At 39.5% G+C, this 19,766-nt stretch overlaps 1 protein-coding gene across 2 annotated transcripts; it reads right to left on the bottom strand.

The window, feature by feature from the left end:
- Positions 1 to 160: 160 nt before the first annotated feature.
- Positions 161 to 19,131, bottom strand: LOC107868029 (protein disulfide-isomerase 5-2). 2 transcript variants are annotated; one of them, XM_016714583.2, is made up of 6 exons: positions 18,852 to 19,131; positions 18,063 to 18,164; positions 5,617 to 5,720; positions 2,667 to 3,037; positions 2,060 to 2,367; positions 161 to 983 (listed from the first exon to the last, which is right to left on the bottom strand). In XM_016714583.2, the coding sequence occupies exons 1-6, from the start codon at positions 19,062 to 19,064 to the stop codon at positions 675 to 677; spliced, it is 1,407 nt and encodes a 468-aa protein (XP_016570069.1). In that variant the 5' UTR covers positions 19,065 to 19,131; the 3' UTR covers positions 161 to 674. The 2 variants fall into 2 exon arrangements, with proteins under 2 accessions (XP_016570069.1, XP_016570070.1); XM_016714584.2 differs by lacking the exon at positions 18,063 to 18,164 and having other exon boundaries at positions 18,852 to 19,129.
- Positions 19,132 to 19,766: the final 635 nt, after the last annotated feature.

Genomic DNA, 19,766 nt, shown 5'->3' with positions numbered 1-19,766 from the left:
TTTTGCAACAATGAAAATACTTTGTAGTATCAACTTGGTCTCATGCCCTTTTAGCGCATTTCCAGTGTCAGCATAATCTACACATTTTCTTTCATTCTAGAGTTACAAAACATGAGTATCTTGTTTGTCAAGCTACACTAACTCCCCAATGAAAAACTTATAATTCAATCGACATATTGACATGTCAACTTATTGCTCTTAAAATCTTCAAGCCTAGCCCGACTTACAACAGCTTCTGAATAACACCTTTTAACAAGCTGCGGAATTTAACAAATTACTATGTACTTATAAGAATAAAACAGAGTAGCATTCTCGTTATTGGTTTTGAACTCATTATACACAGCACAAAAAAATGTCTCCATTTTCTCTAGAACTTCAACAATAAATAAATCACCACTTCCACTGAAGCATTCCTTTCCCAGCGTGGACGAAGAGCATCCTACAAAGCAATGCTGCAAGTATAACTCAACAATAAATAAATCACCACTTCCACTGAAGCATTCCTTTCCCAGCGTGGACGCAGAGCATCCTACAAAGCAATGCTGCAAGTATAACTCTTTGTTTATTCGCTAATGATAATGATGGATCTGAAACTTAAAACATCTATCTGAGGCTGCCATGTCAAATGCTCATCAAGTGGAAGTAGATTGAAATAAATGTTCCAAAAAGTGAACTTAATCTATCTTGTCTTCTTTATCCCCAGAACGAAGTGCTTCTTTGGCTTCTGATGGAGATATGGAGCTCCCTGGATGATCAACCTGTTCTCTTGAGGGCTCCTCTTTAAGAGACTGCATCATCGTCACCACCAGTATCACAACGAGAATAAGGATAACTGCTCCGATCCCAAACATTGAGTTTCTGAAAGCCTTGTAAGCATCTGAAGTGATGTGTTTCTGTATAACATTCCCTTCCCTGTATCCTTGAAGAAACCGCGTAATTTGGGACCCCTGATCTTCATCTTCAACACTGTCTGAGCCGATGACCTATTGTGTGTAAAAGCTCAACATCAGTAAATAAAGTCAACTATCAATAATTATCAGCTCAATGTTTCATTTGTCCTAAAGTTTGGAGTACTTAAAAAATGTGTTTTACACCATGTGTCTGTCAGAAACAAAAAAATGAAGGATGCAGTGTTTAAACCTATAATATGTTTCCCAGTCCTATCACAAAATACAATACATAACATGGTCATCTCAAATGTCAGTCAAATAGATCACTCAAAATTTTCTTCCAGGTTCCTCTTCACCATATGCAGCCTTTCTTCCCAGAGGAGCATATAAACATCAAAACCTAAGCAAATATGTATGGACTAGGTAACTAATAAGAATTCAAGATAAAATCAACCTACGTTTTTCATGCAGTGCTTTACTAGTTTATTAAACCTAAGCAGGCATCAAATCTAAAAGTTAGAAGTGACGCGTACTCCTCATGAAGCAAAATAAACATGCTCAGAGTAAAACTAAAAATTTCCAAATTCACGTAGAATTGAAGTCAAGAATAAGACCATGTCCAATGGGTTTAACCAATTTCCGTACTGCAATATTTGTCACCCTAAAACTTCTGGTGGTATGGACTACTGGAGAGCAGATAATAATCCAACTGAGCATTTATGACATTATTTCATGTGTTTGGGCTTTGTCCCCTGTTTCTCTTTTTTATTCTTCTTTTTGTACTTCCATGACCTAGGCGATGTCTACAAAAGCCATCAGAGGTCAGGCGATAATTCAAGATCGCTTCTTGGAAATCTGAACCTCTGAAACATGTTTATAATACACGACTAATTTGTGCTCCCTTTACCAGCTGGTTAATTAATAGATAAGGAAATTGGCCAAAAAGGAGAAAGTCTAAACAGAAAGTGCGGTAACTACAGATTTATGCCTCTCTAATACTTAAAAAGAGAAATTATAGAATGTGCAAGGTCATGCTTGTCCTAAACATAGTGAAGGAGCACACAAGCAAATGTTGTTTTTTTGAGAAAGATGAGCTGTAAAACTTTGCTAGGCAAAACTACAGTTGAAGAGAGAGAGAGAGAGAGAGGAAAAGAAAGTTTCAAGCTTACTGAAGAATACTCCTCGTCTCCGTCCCACACAATCATCTTTGGTAGTTTAGTTTTCTTAGATACTTCAAATGACTCGGCAAAGTCTTGCCATTGCTTGAACCCAAAAAAAGCAAACACTAAGTCACGGTTTGCAGATGCAGCAGCTTTCAAAAGTTTTACTAGTCCTTTTGACCTCTCATCATTCTCATCTTCCATAATTGTTAGAACAATTTTCCTCTTGTCGTCTTTCAACGCCTTCAGAGTGTCTTGATTAATAGGTAAAGCCAGAGGGAGCAAGCTCTGTTTGATATAATCCTCAAGGAACTTTTCTGCAAGCATTGCAGGTAAGCTTAGATTCAGTCACTGTTCGTATAAAATTTTCAACCAACAGTTTCAGCTGAAAATAGTTCTCAGTTGTTTTTTAATAGGGTGAAGATCAATTGCAGAAACAAGCAATTAAATGAACTAGGATTACAGTATCCCTGGAACTAGGCAGCAACTAAGCATATTAACTGAAACCTTTCAAGAATAAACATATCCGAGTATTTGTCATTTGTGTGTTCATATGAAAAGAGAATAAAGCAAGCACAAGGGTTGTGACTACACCCAAATTTCAAGAACTACTGACCTTCAAAGGGGCCATAAAATATGTTCTGTTCATTGTAGCTCGGATGAAGGGCTACCAATGCAGGTACTTTGTCAAAATCATAGTATTCCATTGTTTTATTCGAGTAACCTTTTGCCACAGAAAACCATGCATTTTTCTTGTATTTCACAGCCAAATGTGATATGACAGACTCATTCAAGCCAAAGCCTATGACTATAGGAAAAGTTCTGCCAGCTTCTTCAATAAATTCACTAATAGCAGGATCAGAATTCAGTACGGCCACATCAGGAGCGACAAACTTCGTCAAAAATTGCACAAGTAAATCTGCTTTTCTTGGTCCATAGTAGTCTGTTGGTACTCCATGCATGAATATCTTTAAAGTTGGAAATCCACTGCATTGCAACAAAAGAAACATTTAACTGTCGTTTAACTAAACAACTGCAAACATTTACAACAACTACACCTCGACTCTAACAAACATAGTGGGGTCTGGTATATGAACCCTCATTGACCATTTTTCTAAACTTAAATTCATTTAAGGCAACAATTGCATTCATTTATTAGTGATAAATTACCAAAATTTCTAAAACATGTGAGTTGGTGTAGTCTGTCTATTTTGATTTTATTTGTCGCATGAAAAGAAAAGAGCATATAGGAAAGCTCAAGTCCAAAATCACTTCTGTTTTCATCCTCTCCCAAAAATGAAAATATGTTTGGACTTCAGCCAATGTTAATACTGTAGTGAAAAAGGAAACTGAAAAAATAGTTGTTCGGTGATTCAGCCTCATGGGGACTCTACAGAACATCCTCTGCAGATTAAATAAGACCTCAATTCTAAGTTTTTGGGACCACAGAGTCCACAACTCAGCATCACATTCCCATCCCTCTTGCATCATCTTCTACCCATCAGTCCTTTCCTCATTATGCCCCTTGCTGCTTATCTGACAACATTAGATGAGCAAGGAAATTCCAGAAACATCAGAACTACATTGATATGGGAGAATCTGCAAGAGAAGGAACATTGAGATCATGTTCTGCATTCGGATATACGGAAGGTAAGATTAAGGAGGCTCCGAAGAGGTTAAGAGCGAGCTGCAGGGCAGTGGATGGTGGTGGCAGTTGTAATGTGTAGTGAGACAGCAAAGAGGTTCAGGCAGGATCCTCTAGCTAAGTTCCATGTTTCTGTGTGCGTATGTGTGATAACCTATGTGATTTAAACAAGTCTCCTCATTCAATTTTTGGTCTGTTGCAATCCAAAAATGGTTTCATATACGGATGAATAATGGATCAGGAACGCAGTTGCCATTGGGATCTAGGATAGAAGCTTTAGACATTGGGCAGGGAGTTGTAGAGAGGTTGGCAAGGTGGAAAGTCAATACTTATAACTGGGGGAAGATTGATGCTGATAATAGAGTCCTTGATGCCCTTCCCACATGTGATGTCCTTATTACCGCTCAAAGTGGAGAAAAGGTTAGACAAACTACGAAGGAAGTTTCTTTGGCAGGGCAACAGAGATACAAATACTTTCCAATTAGTTAGATGGAATTCACTTACATTTAACAAGAAAGAAAGAGCTTTAGAAATCAGAATTTTGAGGCAACACAAATGCAGCTTGCTGATGAAATGGTTGTGAAGATTCACTTCAGAAGAAGATACACTATGGAAGGAAGAGGTTTTTGGACCATGAAAGTAGTGACTACACCAAATAGAGTGAGGTTATGGAGGAGTATCAGAGTTCTTTGGCAAAACATTGTTGGTAATATTGGGCTTGTAGTGCGTGATGGAAGGAGGATCACATTTTGGGATATTAACTGGATTCGGAATGCTCCGTTTAAAGATGTACTCTCTGATATACTCAGACCTACTGTTTTACCTGATGCTACTTTGGCTATTATGAGGGGGCACAACAAGGATGAAATTTCAACTTCAGGAGACATTGAGAATTGGGCAGAAAGGCTGATTTCTGGAAAGTACTCGAACCTTTCAAAAGTTTGACTCAAGGACAAGATAAACTAATCTGGAAAGCTCATAGCAAGGGTGCCTTTACAGTTAACCCATGTTATAGTCTTCTGAACTCTGTTGAACAGCGAGGAGGATGCTGGCAGTGAGGAAGGATCTGGAAGACAAATGTCCTTTGGGACATGGTATGTTTCACTTGGGCTGGTGGCTAGAAAGGCTTGTTGACATATGAAAATGTACAGAGGAGGAATTATGCTGTATTCAAAGTGTTACAAATGTGGAAAAGAATCTGAAGATGTCAATCATCTATTTTTGCATTGTCATACTACTGATCAAATTGTGGCAGTTGTTCTAACATGGTGGGGCTTAAATTGTTTATACGCAGAGATACATGTGAACTTTAACGTGCTGGAACATTAAAGGAAAATGTACGAAGCAGAAGAAATGATGTTATACTATTCCTGCATGTATATGGTGGAATATTTGGAGAGAAAGAAATGACAGATGCTTTGAATACAGAAGAAACTCTATTCAGAGGATAAAGATGAAGTGTTTATTTTTGTTATACCTTTGGTGAAAACAGAACTTTGTAAACGAAGCTAAGCAATGATTAATCTTGCAGAACCCTTTAAGAATGTGAAGGAATTCGTGTTATGATTCTCTGTAAATACTTTTGAATAGTACTTTCTTCGTGCTTGTTTCTTTTATAATACACTTGCCTTTCAAAAAAAAAAAGAAAAAAAGAAAAAAGGGGTACTGGATCAGGTATAGGAGGTTCTTCTATAGGATCTGCATCTACAGTCTTATGGCAATCTATAGAAGACTAACAAATTAAGATCACGAACTGTGAATCTAATAATGCTAATAGAAATGTTTTCCCAAACTAAAGAATAACTTAATCTCTCTTCTTTTGGTTTGAGCAACCTGATTTAACCAGAAAGCAAGTTGCATAATGTGAAAACAATTTAACAAAATGATTTAGTAATAACTAATATGGATAAAGCAGACATACTCAATTTCATATTTAGAAGCAAGACGACTGTATTTGTCAGCATCTACTTTTGCAATTACAATGGGTTGCTTCAGTACAGCAAGATTGACAGCAGCTTTGTTCAACTGCAAGGAACTTTTCTCAGAGTGCTTCGTGATGTCACATTCAAAATATCAGTTATCCAATAAGACAAGCAAATGAAATACTATTCACATGTATACACCTGTATAGGAAAAAAAAAACAAAATAAATGTCCCCTTGTTGGCAAAAGAATACTTCCTCCGTCCCAATTTCCATGGCATCATTTTACTAGGCACAAAGTTTTGAAAAAGAAAGAAAGACTTTGAAATTAATTTGTTTATTTTTGGGCAGACTAAAAAGGAAAGTGTGCCACATAAATTGGGACGGAGGGAGTACTAACATAGAACACAGAGTATGAAGCTTAGTCAACACAAGTAAAGAGCTTGCTTCCTCAATTGATGAACATATTGAGATCATCAATCTTTAGAAAGAAACAATTCAACCTCATCCCTCAAGCAGTTTCAGTATCACAAGCAACACATTTAATGACCCGAACTAGAGGTAGTCCATAAAGGGAGAAATTTTCTCAGAATAGGGAATAGCTGATAAGACTAGAAGGACACACAACTATGCCTATCTGTCTGTACCCAGGTGGTAGCAACCACTTCTTACATGACGCCACAGAACTTCCTTTGCAATAGTTTTTTGAGTCAAAGGTAACTTTGTATTAACAAAAACTCATCATCCAAGAGATGATGATAGATCTTACAATTCCCAATCAAATGGACTTTCCTCCTAGCGGACTGCCCAAAAACAAAGAAACTTTACAAGTTACCTATGAAATCTACTAGATCTATAGTATCCCAATTTCCTGTTTACACCAAAAATAAAGTAAGCTAAGGCAATGGCTTTTAATCTTCTGGATGCTGCAACTCTTACCCACTTGGCATTTCTTTCTTTCCACAGCGTCCACCAGACAAGCTGGAATACACAACCACCAATCTTTTGTTGAACCTCTCTTCCCAATTCCTTTCCAGCTGTTCAGAAATTCCAGTGTGGACCTTGGCATTGTTCAGCTGATCCCCAGGATACAAAAAAACATGTTCCACAATTTTTCAGCTGTCACAATGCAGAAATAAGTAGCTATTCACTTCTGCATCTTGATTACACAAAAAACATCTAGAGCAAATCTGCATTCCTCTTCCTTGTAGAGCTTCATGAGTTAGGCAAGCTTTTCTGATAACTAACCAAACCAAACAAGCCACTTTCAACAGACTTTTGACTTTCCATATTTGCTTCCAAGGCCAATTGATTATCTGGTTTTGGTTGTTGTTTCTATTCCAATAGCATGATTTCACTGTAAACACCCCTTTATTGTGAATCTACCAGATTGGTTTATCAGCACCATTAGAGATTCCAGAAAACGCACTCAGTATCTAAAGGAGTCTAGCAATATCCGACACTGCCCAGTCTTTAAGAGCCCTCCTAAAGATTAGGTTCCACCCATGTAGACTCCATACTTGAGCAACTGTATCATTTCTTTGTGAACTTAAGATATAGAGCTGGGGAAACATGTTTCTCAAGCTGTCTTCCCCTATCCAAAGTTCATTCCAGAAATCAATTTTGGATCCATCACCCACTTTGAAAGTGATATTGGCATAAAATTGATCCTATAACCTCCTGATTGTTTTCCATACGCTGCAACCAAAGGTACCTAATACCTCTTCAGTTGACCACCGATTAATCATTCCATATTTATCAGCTACGAATCTTCTCCATAAAGCCATGTCTTCAGTACAGAACCTCCACAACCATTTTTGAAGCAAGCACTCATTCTGGATACTGAGATTTTTGATCCCCCAACCCCCTTGACTTTTTTTAAGGGTCAAGATATCCCATTTGACTAGGTTGTAACCCTTTTTTCTCCTTGGTGCCTTGCCATAAAAAAGTTCTTCTTAGCTTGTTGATCTTCTTCTCAATGCTCTTTGGGATTGGGAATAAACTCATCAGATAAGTTGGGAGGGCATCCATTACCGACTTAATGAGTGTCAACCTACCCCCTGAAGACAAGTACTGACTCTTCCACCCAGCTAGCTTCTTATTGCACCTCTCCAAAACTTCACCCCAGACTTCTAGTTCTTTATTTTTGCCACCCAAGGGCATTCTCGGGTATTTGGTAGGCAATGAAGCTATTTAGCAACCTAGGTTCCGTGCGAAGATGTGCATATCAGTCACTTGATTAACAGGAAACATAGAGCTTTTATGCCAGTTGACATGCAAGCCAAAAATAGCTTCAAAGATGGTCAAGATGGCTCTTAGATGTCTCGTCAGCATACAGAAGGTGTGTGATCTCCATGGCACTTCTTCAGTTGGCTTGGTGACCGAAACCTCTAATCCACCCATTATCCCATTATCCTTGGCTCTTCTAATCATACGATTCAATCCTTCCATTGCTAGAAAAAAGAGGAAAGGTGCTATGGGATCACCTTGCCTCAAGGCCCTTTGTGATTGAAAAAATCCTTCAGCGTTTCCATTGATTATAAGAGAGAACCGGACATTATTAATGCAGAATCTAATCCAGTTGATCAATTTGTTGCCAAAACCCATATCAGTAAGGATTTTGAGAAGGAACGACCAGTTGACATGGTCATAAGCCTTCTCAATATCTAATTGGCAGAGAACCCCCGATAACTTTTGTCTGACTCTAGAATCAACCAGCTCATTGGCCAATAAAGCTGCATCCATAATCTATCTGTCTTGTAAGAATGCCATCTGGTGTTCATTGACCAATTTACCCATCATAGTCTTTATCCTTTCAGTGGCCAAGACTCAGATATACTTTTTGCTTCTTAGGAAAGGGGATAGAGCGCTTTGTAAAGACTGTAAAGTCATACCTAGCGAGAATCTTTCGACTCAGCATAGCTTGTTGGTGATGGATTTGGTTATCAATAAGGGTAAAAAGAAGAGAAGCGTGGAGGCTCGGCCCAGGATTAAGTGGGGTAGCTTGACTTTGGCCATTGCTTTGGAAATAGAGGAGAAGTTGAAGAGTAGGGGGGCTTGGGAGAGTAGAGGAGGCGCGGATAGTATGTGGGAGACGACTGCTAGTTGTATTAGGGAGACCGCTAGAGAGGTGTTGGGTGTCTCGAGAGGTCAATCTGGCAAACATCGGGGAGACTAGTGGTGGAATGAAGAGGTTAAGCGAAAGGTGGAATATAAGAAGAGGGCTTATGCTAAGTTGGTTGCGAGCAAGGATGAGGAGGAAAGGAAAGACAGACGAATAAGGAGGAGTATAAGGTAGCTAAGAGAGAGGCTAAGTTAGCGGTTACGGAGGCTAAGACTGCAGCTTTTGAGCGCCTGTATGCGACTTTAGAGGAGAAAGGCGGAGATAAGAAGTTGTATAGGCTGGCTAAGGCCAGGGAACGGAGGGCTCGTGACCTTGACTAGGTGAAGTGCATCAAAGGAGAGGATGGTACAGTGTTGGTGGAGGATGGTCTCATTAGGGAGAGGTGGCAGTCCTACTTCTATAAACTTTTGAACGACGAGGGGGACAAAGGTTTCGTGTTGGGGGACTTGGAGAATTCTGAGGAGTGTTGAGATTATGGGTATTGTAGGCGTATCAAGGTTGAGGAGGTCAAGGGAGCTATTCGCAGGATGAGGCGGGGTAGGGCGACGAGGCCAGACGAGATTCCAGTGGATTTTTGGAAAAGCACTAGCGGGGCAGGTTTGGAGTGGTTGACAAGGTTGTTTAACAGTATTTTTAGGACAGCAAAGATGCCTAAAGCGTGGAGATGGAGTACGACGATTCCAGTGTATAAGAACAAGGGAGACATCCAGAGTTGCAATAACTATAGAGGTATTAAATTGTTGAGTCATACTATGAAGGTTTGAGAAAGGGTTGTAGAGGTGAGGATGAGAAGGATCGGGACGATTTCTGAGAATCAATTCGGTTTCATGCCAGGTCGCTCAACCACTGAGGCCATTCACCTTGTAAGGAGATTAGTGGAGCAGTTTCGGGAGAGGAAGAAGACTTGCACATGGTGTTTATTGATCTTGAGAAGGCATATGATAGAGTTCCCAGGGAGATTTTGTGGACGTGCTTGGAGGTTAGAGGGGTGCCCGTGGCGTACACTAGGGCGATTCAGGATATGTATGATGGGGCGAAGACGGTGGAGATTCAGAGTACTTTCCAGTCGTGATAGGGTTGCATCAGGGATCGACTCTTAGCCCGTTTATATTTGCCTTGGTGATGGATGTTTTGACGCGACATATTCAAGGGGAGGTGCCTTGGTGTATGTTATTCGAGTGGTTCTGACTGATGAGACTCGGGGTGGAGTTAATCATAAGTTGGAAATGTGGAGGCAGACGGTTGAGTCTAAAGGATTTCGGTTAAGTAGAACCAAGACGGAGTACTTGGAGTGTAAGTTCAATGATGTGTCGCAGGAGGCTGGAGTGGTTGTGAAGCTGGATTCTCAGGCCATTCAGAAGAGGGAGAGTTTCAAGTATCTGGGGTCAATGATTCAGGACAATGGTAAGATCGACGAGGACGTCACGCATCGTATTGGGGCAGAACGGTTGAAATGGAGGCTCGCTTCAAGAGTTCTATGTGATAAGAAGGTGCCTCCGAAGCTTAAAGGTAAGTTCTATAGAGTGGTAGTCCGGCTGGCTATGGTGTATGGAGCGGAATGTTGGCTAGTTAAGAACTCCCACATCCAAAAGTTGAAGGTGGCGGAGATGAGAATGTTGCGATAGATGTGTGGACATACTAAGAAAGATAGGTAAGGAATGAGATTATTCGAGAGAAGGTGGGAGTTGCCTCGGTGGAGGACAAAATAGGAAAAGTAAGGTTACGTTGGTTCGGGCACGTGATGAGGAGGGGCTCAGATGCTCCTGTGCGAAGGTGTGAGACACTGGCTATGGATGGTTTTAGGCGGGGTAGAGGTAGACCAAAGAAATATTGGAGGAAGGTGACTAGGCATGATATGGAGCAGTTACAGCTAACGGAGGACATGACCCTTGATAGGAAGGTGTGGAGGAAGCGGATTCGGGTAGAGGGTTAGGGGTGGGAGGGCATCGGTAATAGTAGGGGTGCGCTCCTCGGGGGCTGGAGTTTTTTATTCGTGGATAGCGGTGTTAGTTTATTTTGCTTACCGTACTAGTTTATATATGTACTTATCCTTTGTGTTTCGTATTCTGTTAGTTTGTCTTGTGTACCATACTAGTTATATACATTTATATTTGGGTTGGTATATGGGTATCGGTCCTAAGCCAGGGGTCTATCGGAAATAGCCTCTCTACTTCTCCTGAGGTAGTGGTATGGTCTGCGTACACTCTACCCTCCCCAGACCCTACTAGGTGGGAATACACTGGTATGTTGTTGTTGTAGTCTTTATCCTTTCAGTAATAAGCTTTGATATGATCTTGTATACGCCTCCTATCAAATTGATTGGCCTAAAGTCTCTAAGTTCTTCTGCTCCCGGTTTCTTTGGTGTAAATGACTTCTCAAAAACCTCATTTTAATGAAAGTTTTGAATTGTCAGCAACATATCTTCCTTTAATAAGCACCAACACTCCTTGAAGAATTGCATTGTTGACCCAACCCGACCCCGAGTCTTGTTGTAATGGGCATCCCAAGTCCAACCAGGACCGGGGACCGCCCCTTGTTATCCAACCCATCCACCTTATCCAGCCTTTGATGGGCTGAATTTCGAACATATAACGAGATAGCATAAATGTTCTTATCAAGACTCTGGGATAGGGTCACAACCATGACCGAACCAATCGAGTCCAATCGTATCACACCAACCGCCCGACTATCAAACCAAACCATAAACTAGGCCATAACCAAATAAACTAGACAAAATTTAATATAATTAATCCCAAAATGTAATATGATGGAACAACCAACAATATCGTCCAAGGGTGTAAGCCCTAACACCAATACCGATACAAAGGAAAACACTAATACCGATCCCGCCCATACCAACCCCCTATAAGTACCACAAAGCCTCTATCCTAAAGAGTAAACAAATTCGATTGGGATATGCCCCCAACCATTTCCAAAACCAATATCCAAAATAAAAGAAAAGTGTTTAAAGAAATTCATAACATGAAATGATGCCTTCCGAAAGGATGGAAGCTCACCACTTCAGTCCAAATACTGATACCGAATTAACGTGCTAAACAAGAGGAGTAGAATGACCGGTTCCTGCATAGCGAGGGTATACAACCACCAGTAGACGGGGTTAGCGAGTGACCGCTAACATAAATCTCAGGATAAGGATAAAATAATGCCAGTTATAAAACCAAGTAAAACCATCCATAATGCATACAACCATACACATATAAAAATCGAGAAAGGGAACCGGGTTTAGCATGCATTGAAAACCTTTACCTGGGCTATGTAGCTTGGCCATCCTAAACCACCTACGAGCGATATGGGTTCAACTCCCCCACTGAAAGGGCCCCAGTGCGTGTAGCCGCACGACCAGGGAAGTAGCTACACGACCAGGGAAGTATTCTACTTCCCTGGGATGACTAGTGCATCCCCCAGTAGTGTGACATCATGCACACGGTTCACTAAGACCAATCCTCATATCGGCAAATACGAGTTTCCAGTTTTGGTCCCTCAAAACCGCCACCTTCCACAGCTCTGCTACACACCCCGCCATTAATGCCCAATCAAAAGAGTTTCCAAATAACCAACCAAATCCATTTACCATTTTATTAACCAAGGCCAATATTAGTGGTATCGTCATACCACCCCTTACTTGCTAGTAATATCCATAGCCAAACCATTTAGGTTAAGGGACTTTCAAGTGCCCTTCCATATACCATATTAAACCACTTGGGAGACTTCCATGTGCACAAGCATAACCATTTAGCCTTTAGCCTTTTCAAACCATTTAAACCGTGCAAAATTTCTTTACCAAGTTTAAAACATGCAATAGTTCCATTAAAAGAAGTCAATACAATGAATATATCTTTATAAGCATTTTATCAAACACCTTGGCGGCATAATATAATCAAAATCAATTTACTATTAAATCATTACTATGCAATCCAATTGTCCAAAACCACCATTAATGCATCTAAAAGCATAATTAAAACCATAGGAAACCATAACCAAGCATTTAATATCAAAACCCCCAAATAATAGTTGAAAGCCATAATCATGAAATAGTAAAACCATGAAATCAATCATATAAACCATGCCTTCAGTTGAAATTACAATGAGGAAAGAGAATCATGCCTTATTCCGAAGTATTGATCGAAAGAAATCATCAAAACAGGCCCCAAGCAATCCTCAAGATAAAACCCTAGCCTTCTTGCCCAAAAAGCTCTTGAGAGAATTATGGAGTGTTTTTGAAATAGTTTCTAAGTGTTAATGAATAAAATAATAGGGTAAATAACCTCCTAGTGTATTAGAAGTCATGGGTCCTAATTAGGGTAAGTAGGAAAATGTCCAGAATACCCTCACTTAAATCTCTTAAAAACCCGACACAAGGATATGACTGACCCATACGAGTCGTACCTTCCCACTACGATTGGTACCCACCACTCGTATCCAAGCCTCAACCCTTGGATCAAACACTGTCCAGTATACGACTCATCCAATCAAGTCGTAACCACAGTATACGATCCGTATCCATAACCTGTATCCCTGGTAGAATGAAATATCAGGAGGATCAAACATTGCCCACCATACGAGTCCCTGATACGACTCGTACCCTTATGATTCATACCCCTAAGTCGTACCCATTCCTGTGACCAAAACCATCCTACTAACTAACACTGGTCAGCATACGCCAGGACCATACCACTCGTACCCCAATATACGGCTCGTACCCATGAGTCGTATTGGGTCCAGAGAACGAAATTCCAGAAAATTTTCTAAGGGTCAAAACCCAGAATGTTTCAATTGTGAAGCCGTGCTTTGTCGCTATCATACTGTTCAATAATTTGGAGCACTTCTGATTCTGAAAAAGGTTTTTGTAACCACTATTGTTCTTCCTGTGAGATCTTAGGACAGTCTAGCATCTCAAAAGTTGGTCTCCAGGCTTTTGTTTATGAGTACAGTTTGCTATAGAAGTCAATCATAGCCTTTTTGATCCCTTCAGGTTCTTTAATCTTTTCCCCCCACACCATCAATTCATCAATTGTGTTGAACCTCCTATGGATTGATGCCATCCTACAGAAGAACCTTGTATTGTTAAGAACTCTGGATTTATGTCTCCAGGATGTCTCCTCATATCTTGCTAGGCTTTCGAGTTCCACCAGGATAATTTCTCTAATAATCACTTCTTCCTCTGTCAAAGTCCGGCTATCTTGTATGTTGTATCAAATCAATCTCGGCCAACTCACACATCAAGCTATTTTTTCTGTTGATTGACTCTCCAAAATTGGTTTTGCTCCACTCTTTAAGCTTTTGGTTCAACATTTTCAATTTATAGCTAATCTTGAAATCAGGGAACCCTTTACCACCATTTCATTCCACCAACCCTTTATTGAGATTAAGGCTGGCAACGGAACCGGAAAATTCCGTTCCGGTCCGTTTACTCCGTTTCCGGTGACGTTTCGATACCGGTAACACAATGGTGCTGGTTGGTACCGGTATACCGATACCCAATGGTCCGAAATACGGTACCGGTGCGAACCATCCAAAAAATCCGGTAATTCCGGTTCCGGTCCGGCGACGTGAAGACTGAAAACCGTTACTTATTTTTTTTTTTTTAATTTTTGTCATTTGGAATTTTGGATTTTGGAATTGGAATTTTGGATAATAACTTAAACTTATTAATATTATATTAACTTATTATATAAATTTAACTTAACTTAAACTTATTAATATTATATTAATTTATTATATAAATTATATAAGTTAATATATATATATAATTTAAATTAAAAAGAAAAAAATTGTCAAGAACGGTACATAACTTACCAGCTCCGGCATCTCTTTCGGTATAGCTCCGGTGTCGTTCCACACCAGTAACCAATGGACCGGTGTGTTGGAAGAAAAAATTCCGGTATTCCGGTAACATCGGTTCCGGCGATAATTTCAGTACCGATTCCGGTCAAACCGGTTCTGGCGACAATTTCGGTACCGGTTCCGGTCCGTTGCCAGCCTTAATTGAGATCATTGAAGCCTTCCATATTGAGCCACCAATTTTCAAATTTAAAGCTAAGTTTTTTCTTCTCCCAATTCCCACACTCAAGTATAATAGGACAATGTACAAATGTCACCCTAGGAATGACTCTTTGCTTGCTATTACTAAAAGATTCATCCCACTCCATAGAGTACAAAAATCAGTTCAATCTAGCAGCATTGCTGTGGTTTACACCTCTGAATCAGGAGAATTTACCATCGTTCAGTGGAGGGTAATGGAGTTTCAGGTCTTCAATCCATCTAGAGAAATCAGTCATAAAGTCATAACGTTTGTGATTCTATTGCAATCCCTATTTTCTGCTATGTACCTGATTGTATTAAAATCTCCATAAGTAATCCATGGCTCCCACACAATTCTTTGACCGCAACCAATTCTTCCTAGCATTCTAACTTCACTTCTTTTATGAGGAGCATACACACTGCTAAGGAACCAAGTAAAAGAGCTTTGAACAACTTTAAACTTGATAGTGATAGAGTAATGACCAGTTTCCACCAATGCCCCCTCCCATGTCATGCTATCCCATATTATCAACAACCCCCCTACTTCCTTCAGCTTCCATAAACTGACATTGCATCCATCTGCTTGGTCATAACATCCTAGCAAACACCCTCCACATTTTTATTAATATTTGTTTCTTGAAAATAATACACATCAGCTCCCCATTTTTGTAAAGAGCTCTTAATCAAATTCTTGTTGGGAATATTATTAAGCCCACTTACGTTCCATGTAATGAGTTTTATTTTCATTTAAAAACCAAGTTAAGTACTCTCCCACGATTTTTGGCCCCTTCTACCTCCTCATTCAAAGTGAACTTCAAATTCTTCAACTTGTTTTTCCTAATTCTCCTGTTTATAGGAGTTGAATAGTCTATTATTTTCTCTTTTTTGTCCAATTCAGCTTTTCTCTCATTTAATTCCATTAGAAGAGCTAAAGTTTTTTTTTTCGAACCCCATGAAAGCCACCCCATACGTATTGCTTAGCTCCAAGATGTAGGGATTAACCCAATTGGATGCTTCTGTTTCTGGTTCCCTTTGATCCGCGATAGGTTCCATGGAGGCAGGTTCAATATCATGAATCTGTTGGATTTGCATGTTGTTTTCCCTTGTATCTTGTCCCGAGTTATCCGCTTCTGGATCATTCTTTTATGGAAATTGCACGGTTTCAGATTTTTCATTTTTTTGCTCCTTTCTTCCTGTCTCAGTGTGTATTGACTCCCCCTTTGTGTTCTTCTTTGATAAAGTGGTAGTCGCCTCGCCTCCGACATCCAATTCCCAGTTTTTGAAAGCTTCTAGGAATTTTACTGCTAACGATTTGACCTCTATCAAAGCTTCAAGTTCTCTCCCCCTCAATTCGCATGGAGTTTTCGTCTCTAAAGAAACTGCCGCATGTCCCTCAAGAGTCTCAAATGTATTATTTAAGAGAACAAGGCCTTCTTTTGGGCCTTCCCCCTTTTCAGAGATTAAATAAGATTTCGGGCCACATTTATTTAAGTTTAATGAATCGGCCCAACCCCCCAAATTTGAATGCACCTTTCCACGTGTTCCTGACAAGTCACACATGTCTCTACTTCTAAAATACAACTTTTCCTTATATTATCCTCCGATCTAATATCTGATGGTTCACCGATTATAAACCTCTAGACAATAGGATTACGGTTTTGTGGTGCATCGGCCGCCACCGTCGTCGATGCCTCTACCCAAATTGGCATAAAGAATAGCGTTTCGTCGTTTTCCACTGTGACTCTGTCGGAACGTCTCGTCCATCTCGAATTTTTATCCTTGCCCATGTGAGGTGATTGTGAAGTTGTGTCTCTTCCTTTGTCTTGACCCACCCTCCACAAAAGTCTCTGATGCCTATGAATACTTTTTGGGACCAAAGATCTGGTAGAAGCCCGACAATTCTGATCCATCTTGTATTTATTTCATTCTTCTCCTCCACTGTCCCAATGGCTTGGTTCCACCATTGAAGAAAAACTGGAGATTTTTTCCAGAACCAGTCTTCAGCCATCGCATGTTCCGCCATGGCCCTGGTTGGAAACTCCAAAAGAAATAGCTTGTAGCTCATCTCATAGATTTTCATGCCATGTGCTTGTTTCCAGTTGTAGGTGACCCATCTTCTGACTTCAACGAGACTAATTGCTTCATTAACACTACTGTCGAATTTCCCCACCAAACTCTTCTTCAGTACTTTGTTTTAACTTAATGAAGTGTTATTAATGCAGATTCTGCCCCCCTCCTTCATAAATGAACTAACCACCTCTGTTTCACGTCCTGATCTGTTTACCCATTTAATAATTTTAACTGCTTCGGCAAAAAGGATGTTGTCTTCCACCAATTTGTACTTCTCAATGTTAGTGGCAATCTTGTGCTTGCTAATAAACCTTCCAACTTTGTTGGCTATGGAATTCCATCCATCATTGAAGGTTATTTCCAGAATAATAAGCACTGCTCTTCTCCTTCCCCTTACGTTAATCAAGCTAATATATCTCTTGTACTTGTTGAAGTCCCTAGCACAAAAAATCTAAGAAAAGACGTCCTTTTTTCTCCATATTCTGACACTATTTCCCATCACCATGGATGTCTCTCGCAGTGTCTGAACAATCCACTCCACTGATTTCTTGCTGAAATAAGTTCTGGTTATGTTACTTCTTCCTCTTTCAGTCCATTCGTACCACCCCCTGAAGTACCAACTAGTCTTGTTACGTCAACAGATTTGAAACCAACAGCAAAATAAATGGAATCCTTCATGATTGTGCGAGCAGGAAAGAAAGAATGAGAGAGAGGAGACAGAAGAGAGAAGAGAGAGGGGGATGAGTTCCGGTATTCGAAAGGATCACCGGGAGAGGGAGGGGGTGACCTAGGAAGATGTAAGTCATCCCCCTCCTTTCCGGTCCAAACGCAGTACGGCACCTGAACTCGAAGCTACGATCAGATCCGATTGGATCTGGTCCTATCCGACCCAACCCCGGAACTTAGAACGGCCGGCCTATTTGGACGGTAGAACGGGGAGAGGTCGTGCCCATTCTCTATCCGGGCACGAGCAGGAACATCCAAAAAAATGGAAATTACTCTAAGCCTTTACGTTTAATCAAATATCCTTTTTCGATCCCACTATCCTCTGTTTCTCTCATCTTCTTCTCCACTTAATGTACTGGAGGAATGACTTGCTTTCCAAGGTATCACAGAATTTCTTTTCTCTCCTGATTGGATAATTGGCTTTGCATTTGACCAGTATCACAAGAGAAAAGAAAGTCACAACAAGTCAGCAAATGAGTAATACCTCACTGACCATAAAACAAGCTAATCCAGTTGCTAAGATCAGCCTCCAGCAGTGTTTTCCGTAGCCCCTTGAACTTTGTTGTTCATGAAAAACAGCTTCTTTCTGGCAGTTGATGTATAATGGAAGTGAACACATATTAAGTTTAAAAGGCGGTATCCAGTATCTTCTTTCGATGAAAGTGAAACATTCTATGTTCTTTAGTAGCATGAAGGAGAGCTTCCTTTTTTTGCATATGTTTAATTACGTGACCATGATAACCCCTCCATCCCTTTATGGTTTCAAATCAGATTAGATCATAAACATCTATTTCTCAAGTGTCTATTTTTTTTAATAAGAGTTTCTTCTCAAGAGTCAAATATAACACTGTCAACACCTTATTAGCTACCATAAGAGAGTGCACACATATATACACACTAGCAGCTGAGGCATACTTGATTCATGTGCCAACTATTCATTTTAAATTAGACGGTGTTAAAATTGCCCATATATAATTAATTAATAATTAAAATTTGGAAATAAGACCTTAAGAAAGAGTACACTTTAAGACCATATTACTTTATGTCCTATAGTTTGTTACCAAAGTCACTGCCTGCGGGTCAATGTGACCAATTTGTAAAAAAAAATTATATATTAGAAACTTCCATTGAAGCTACTGCAAGTTGAATATTTTCCCATTATTAAGAAACAAGATAATACATAAGCTACAGCAATGAGTAATTCTTGGATGTAAATAATCCTTTATTTTAATCTTACTAAGAAAAGTGCAATGAAGTGTAAACAAATCGAAACCTGAGGAGAAAGGCGTTTGCAATGACCACACCAAGGTGCATAGAAATCGACGAAGATATAATCGAATGTGGAAATTGCGGCGTCGAAGTTGGATTCATCAAGTTCCAATACGTTCCCATCAACGGCGAACTCTTGCTTCTGCTCCGCCGCCAACGCCAACGGAGATAGGAAGAGGAGGAAAGTGAAGATACAAATAGAGCGAAGATGAAACATCTTCTCTTGTTGAAGTTGAATATACAACTACTCGATCTGCTTGTCTTTTCGCGTGTATTTACTTTTTCAGTTTTATTAGGTTAGAGTTATAAGTTTTGAAAAATATTTTTTAAATTAATTTATTTTTTTAAAATTTAATAAAAATAACTTTTCTTCAAAATTTTTTTTAATTTTTTTTTTTTCAACCTCACTTTAAAGTTGAAATATTCATATAATTCTCAACATCATCTGCCCTCCTCCAATACCTTAGCATCGTGACATCATCCCTATCCCTACCTTACCCAAAATTTAATTATTTTAAAAAATACTTCAAAATTTTTTCTTAGTCCATCCCATATCCCATCTCATCCCTACCCTTATTAGTCCCTTCCAAAAAAAATATTTACATTTTATTAAAAAATTCAAAATTTTCTCTTATCTCATACCCCTACCTTCCCCCCCCCCCACCCCCAACCTAAACAAAAATTAAATTTATTTTTAAAAAAAATCAATTTTTTTCTTTCCCATTCCTCCTTACTCTACTACCCTTAATTTATTTTTTAAAAAAAGATTCTAAAATGTATATTTACGCTTTAGCTAAACACTAAAATGTATTTTTTGAAAAATATTTTTTAATTCACCAACCAAATACTAGAAAATATTTTCTATCCATCAACCAAACATAAGAAAACAAGTAAGAAATCAACTTGTTTTCCAGAAAAA

The sequence above is a fragment of the Capsicum annuum genome, chromosome 4, assembly GCF_002878395.1.
Source record: "Capsicum annuum cultivar UCD-10X-F1 chromosome 4, UCD10Xv1.1, whole genome shotgun sequence".
NCBI classification, from domain to species: Eukaryota; Viridiplantae; Streptophyta; class Magnoliopsida; order Solanales; family Solanaceae; genus Capsicum; species Capsicum annuum.
The sequence above is the reverse complement of the archived record's forward strand: the minus strand, read 5'-3'. Positions and strand labels throughout refer to the sequence as shown.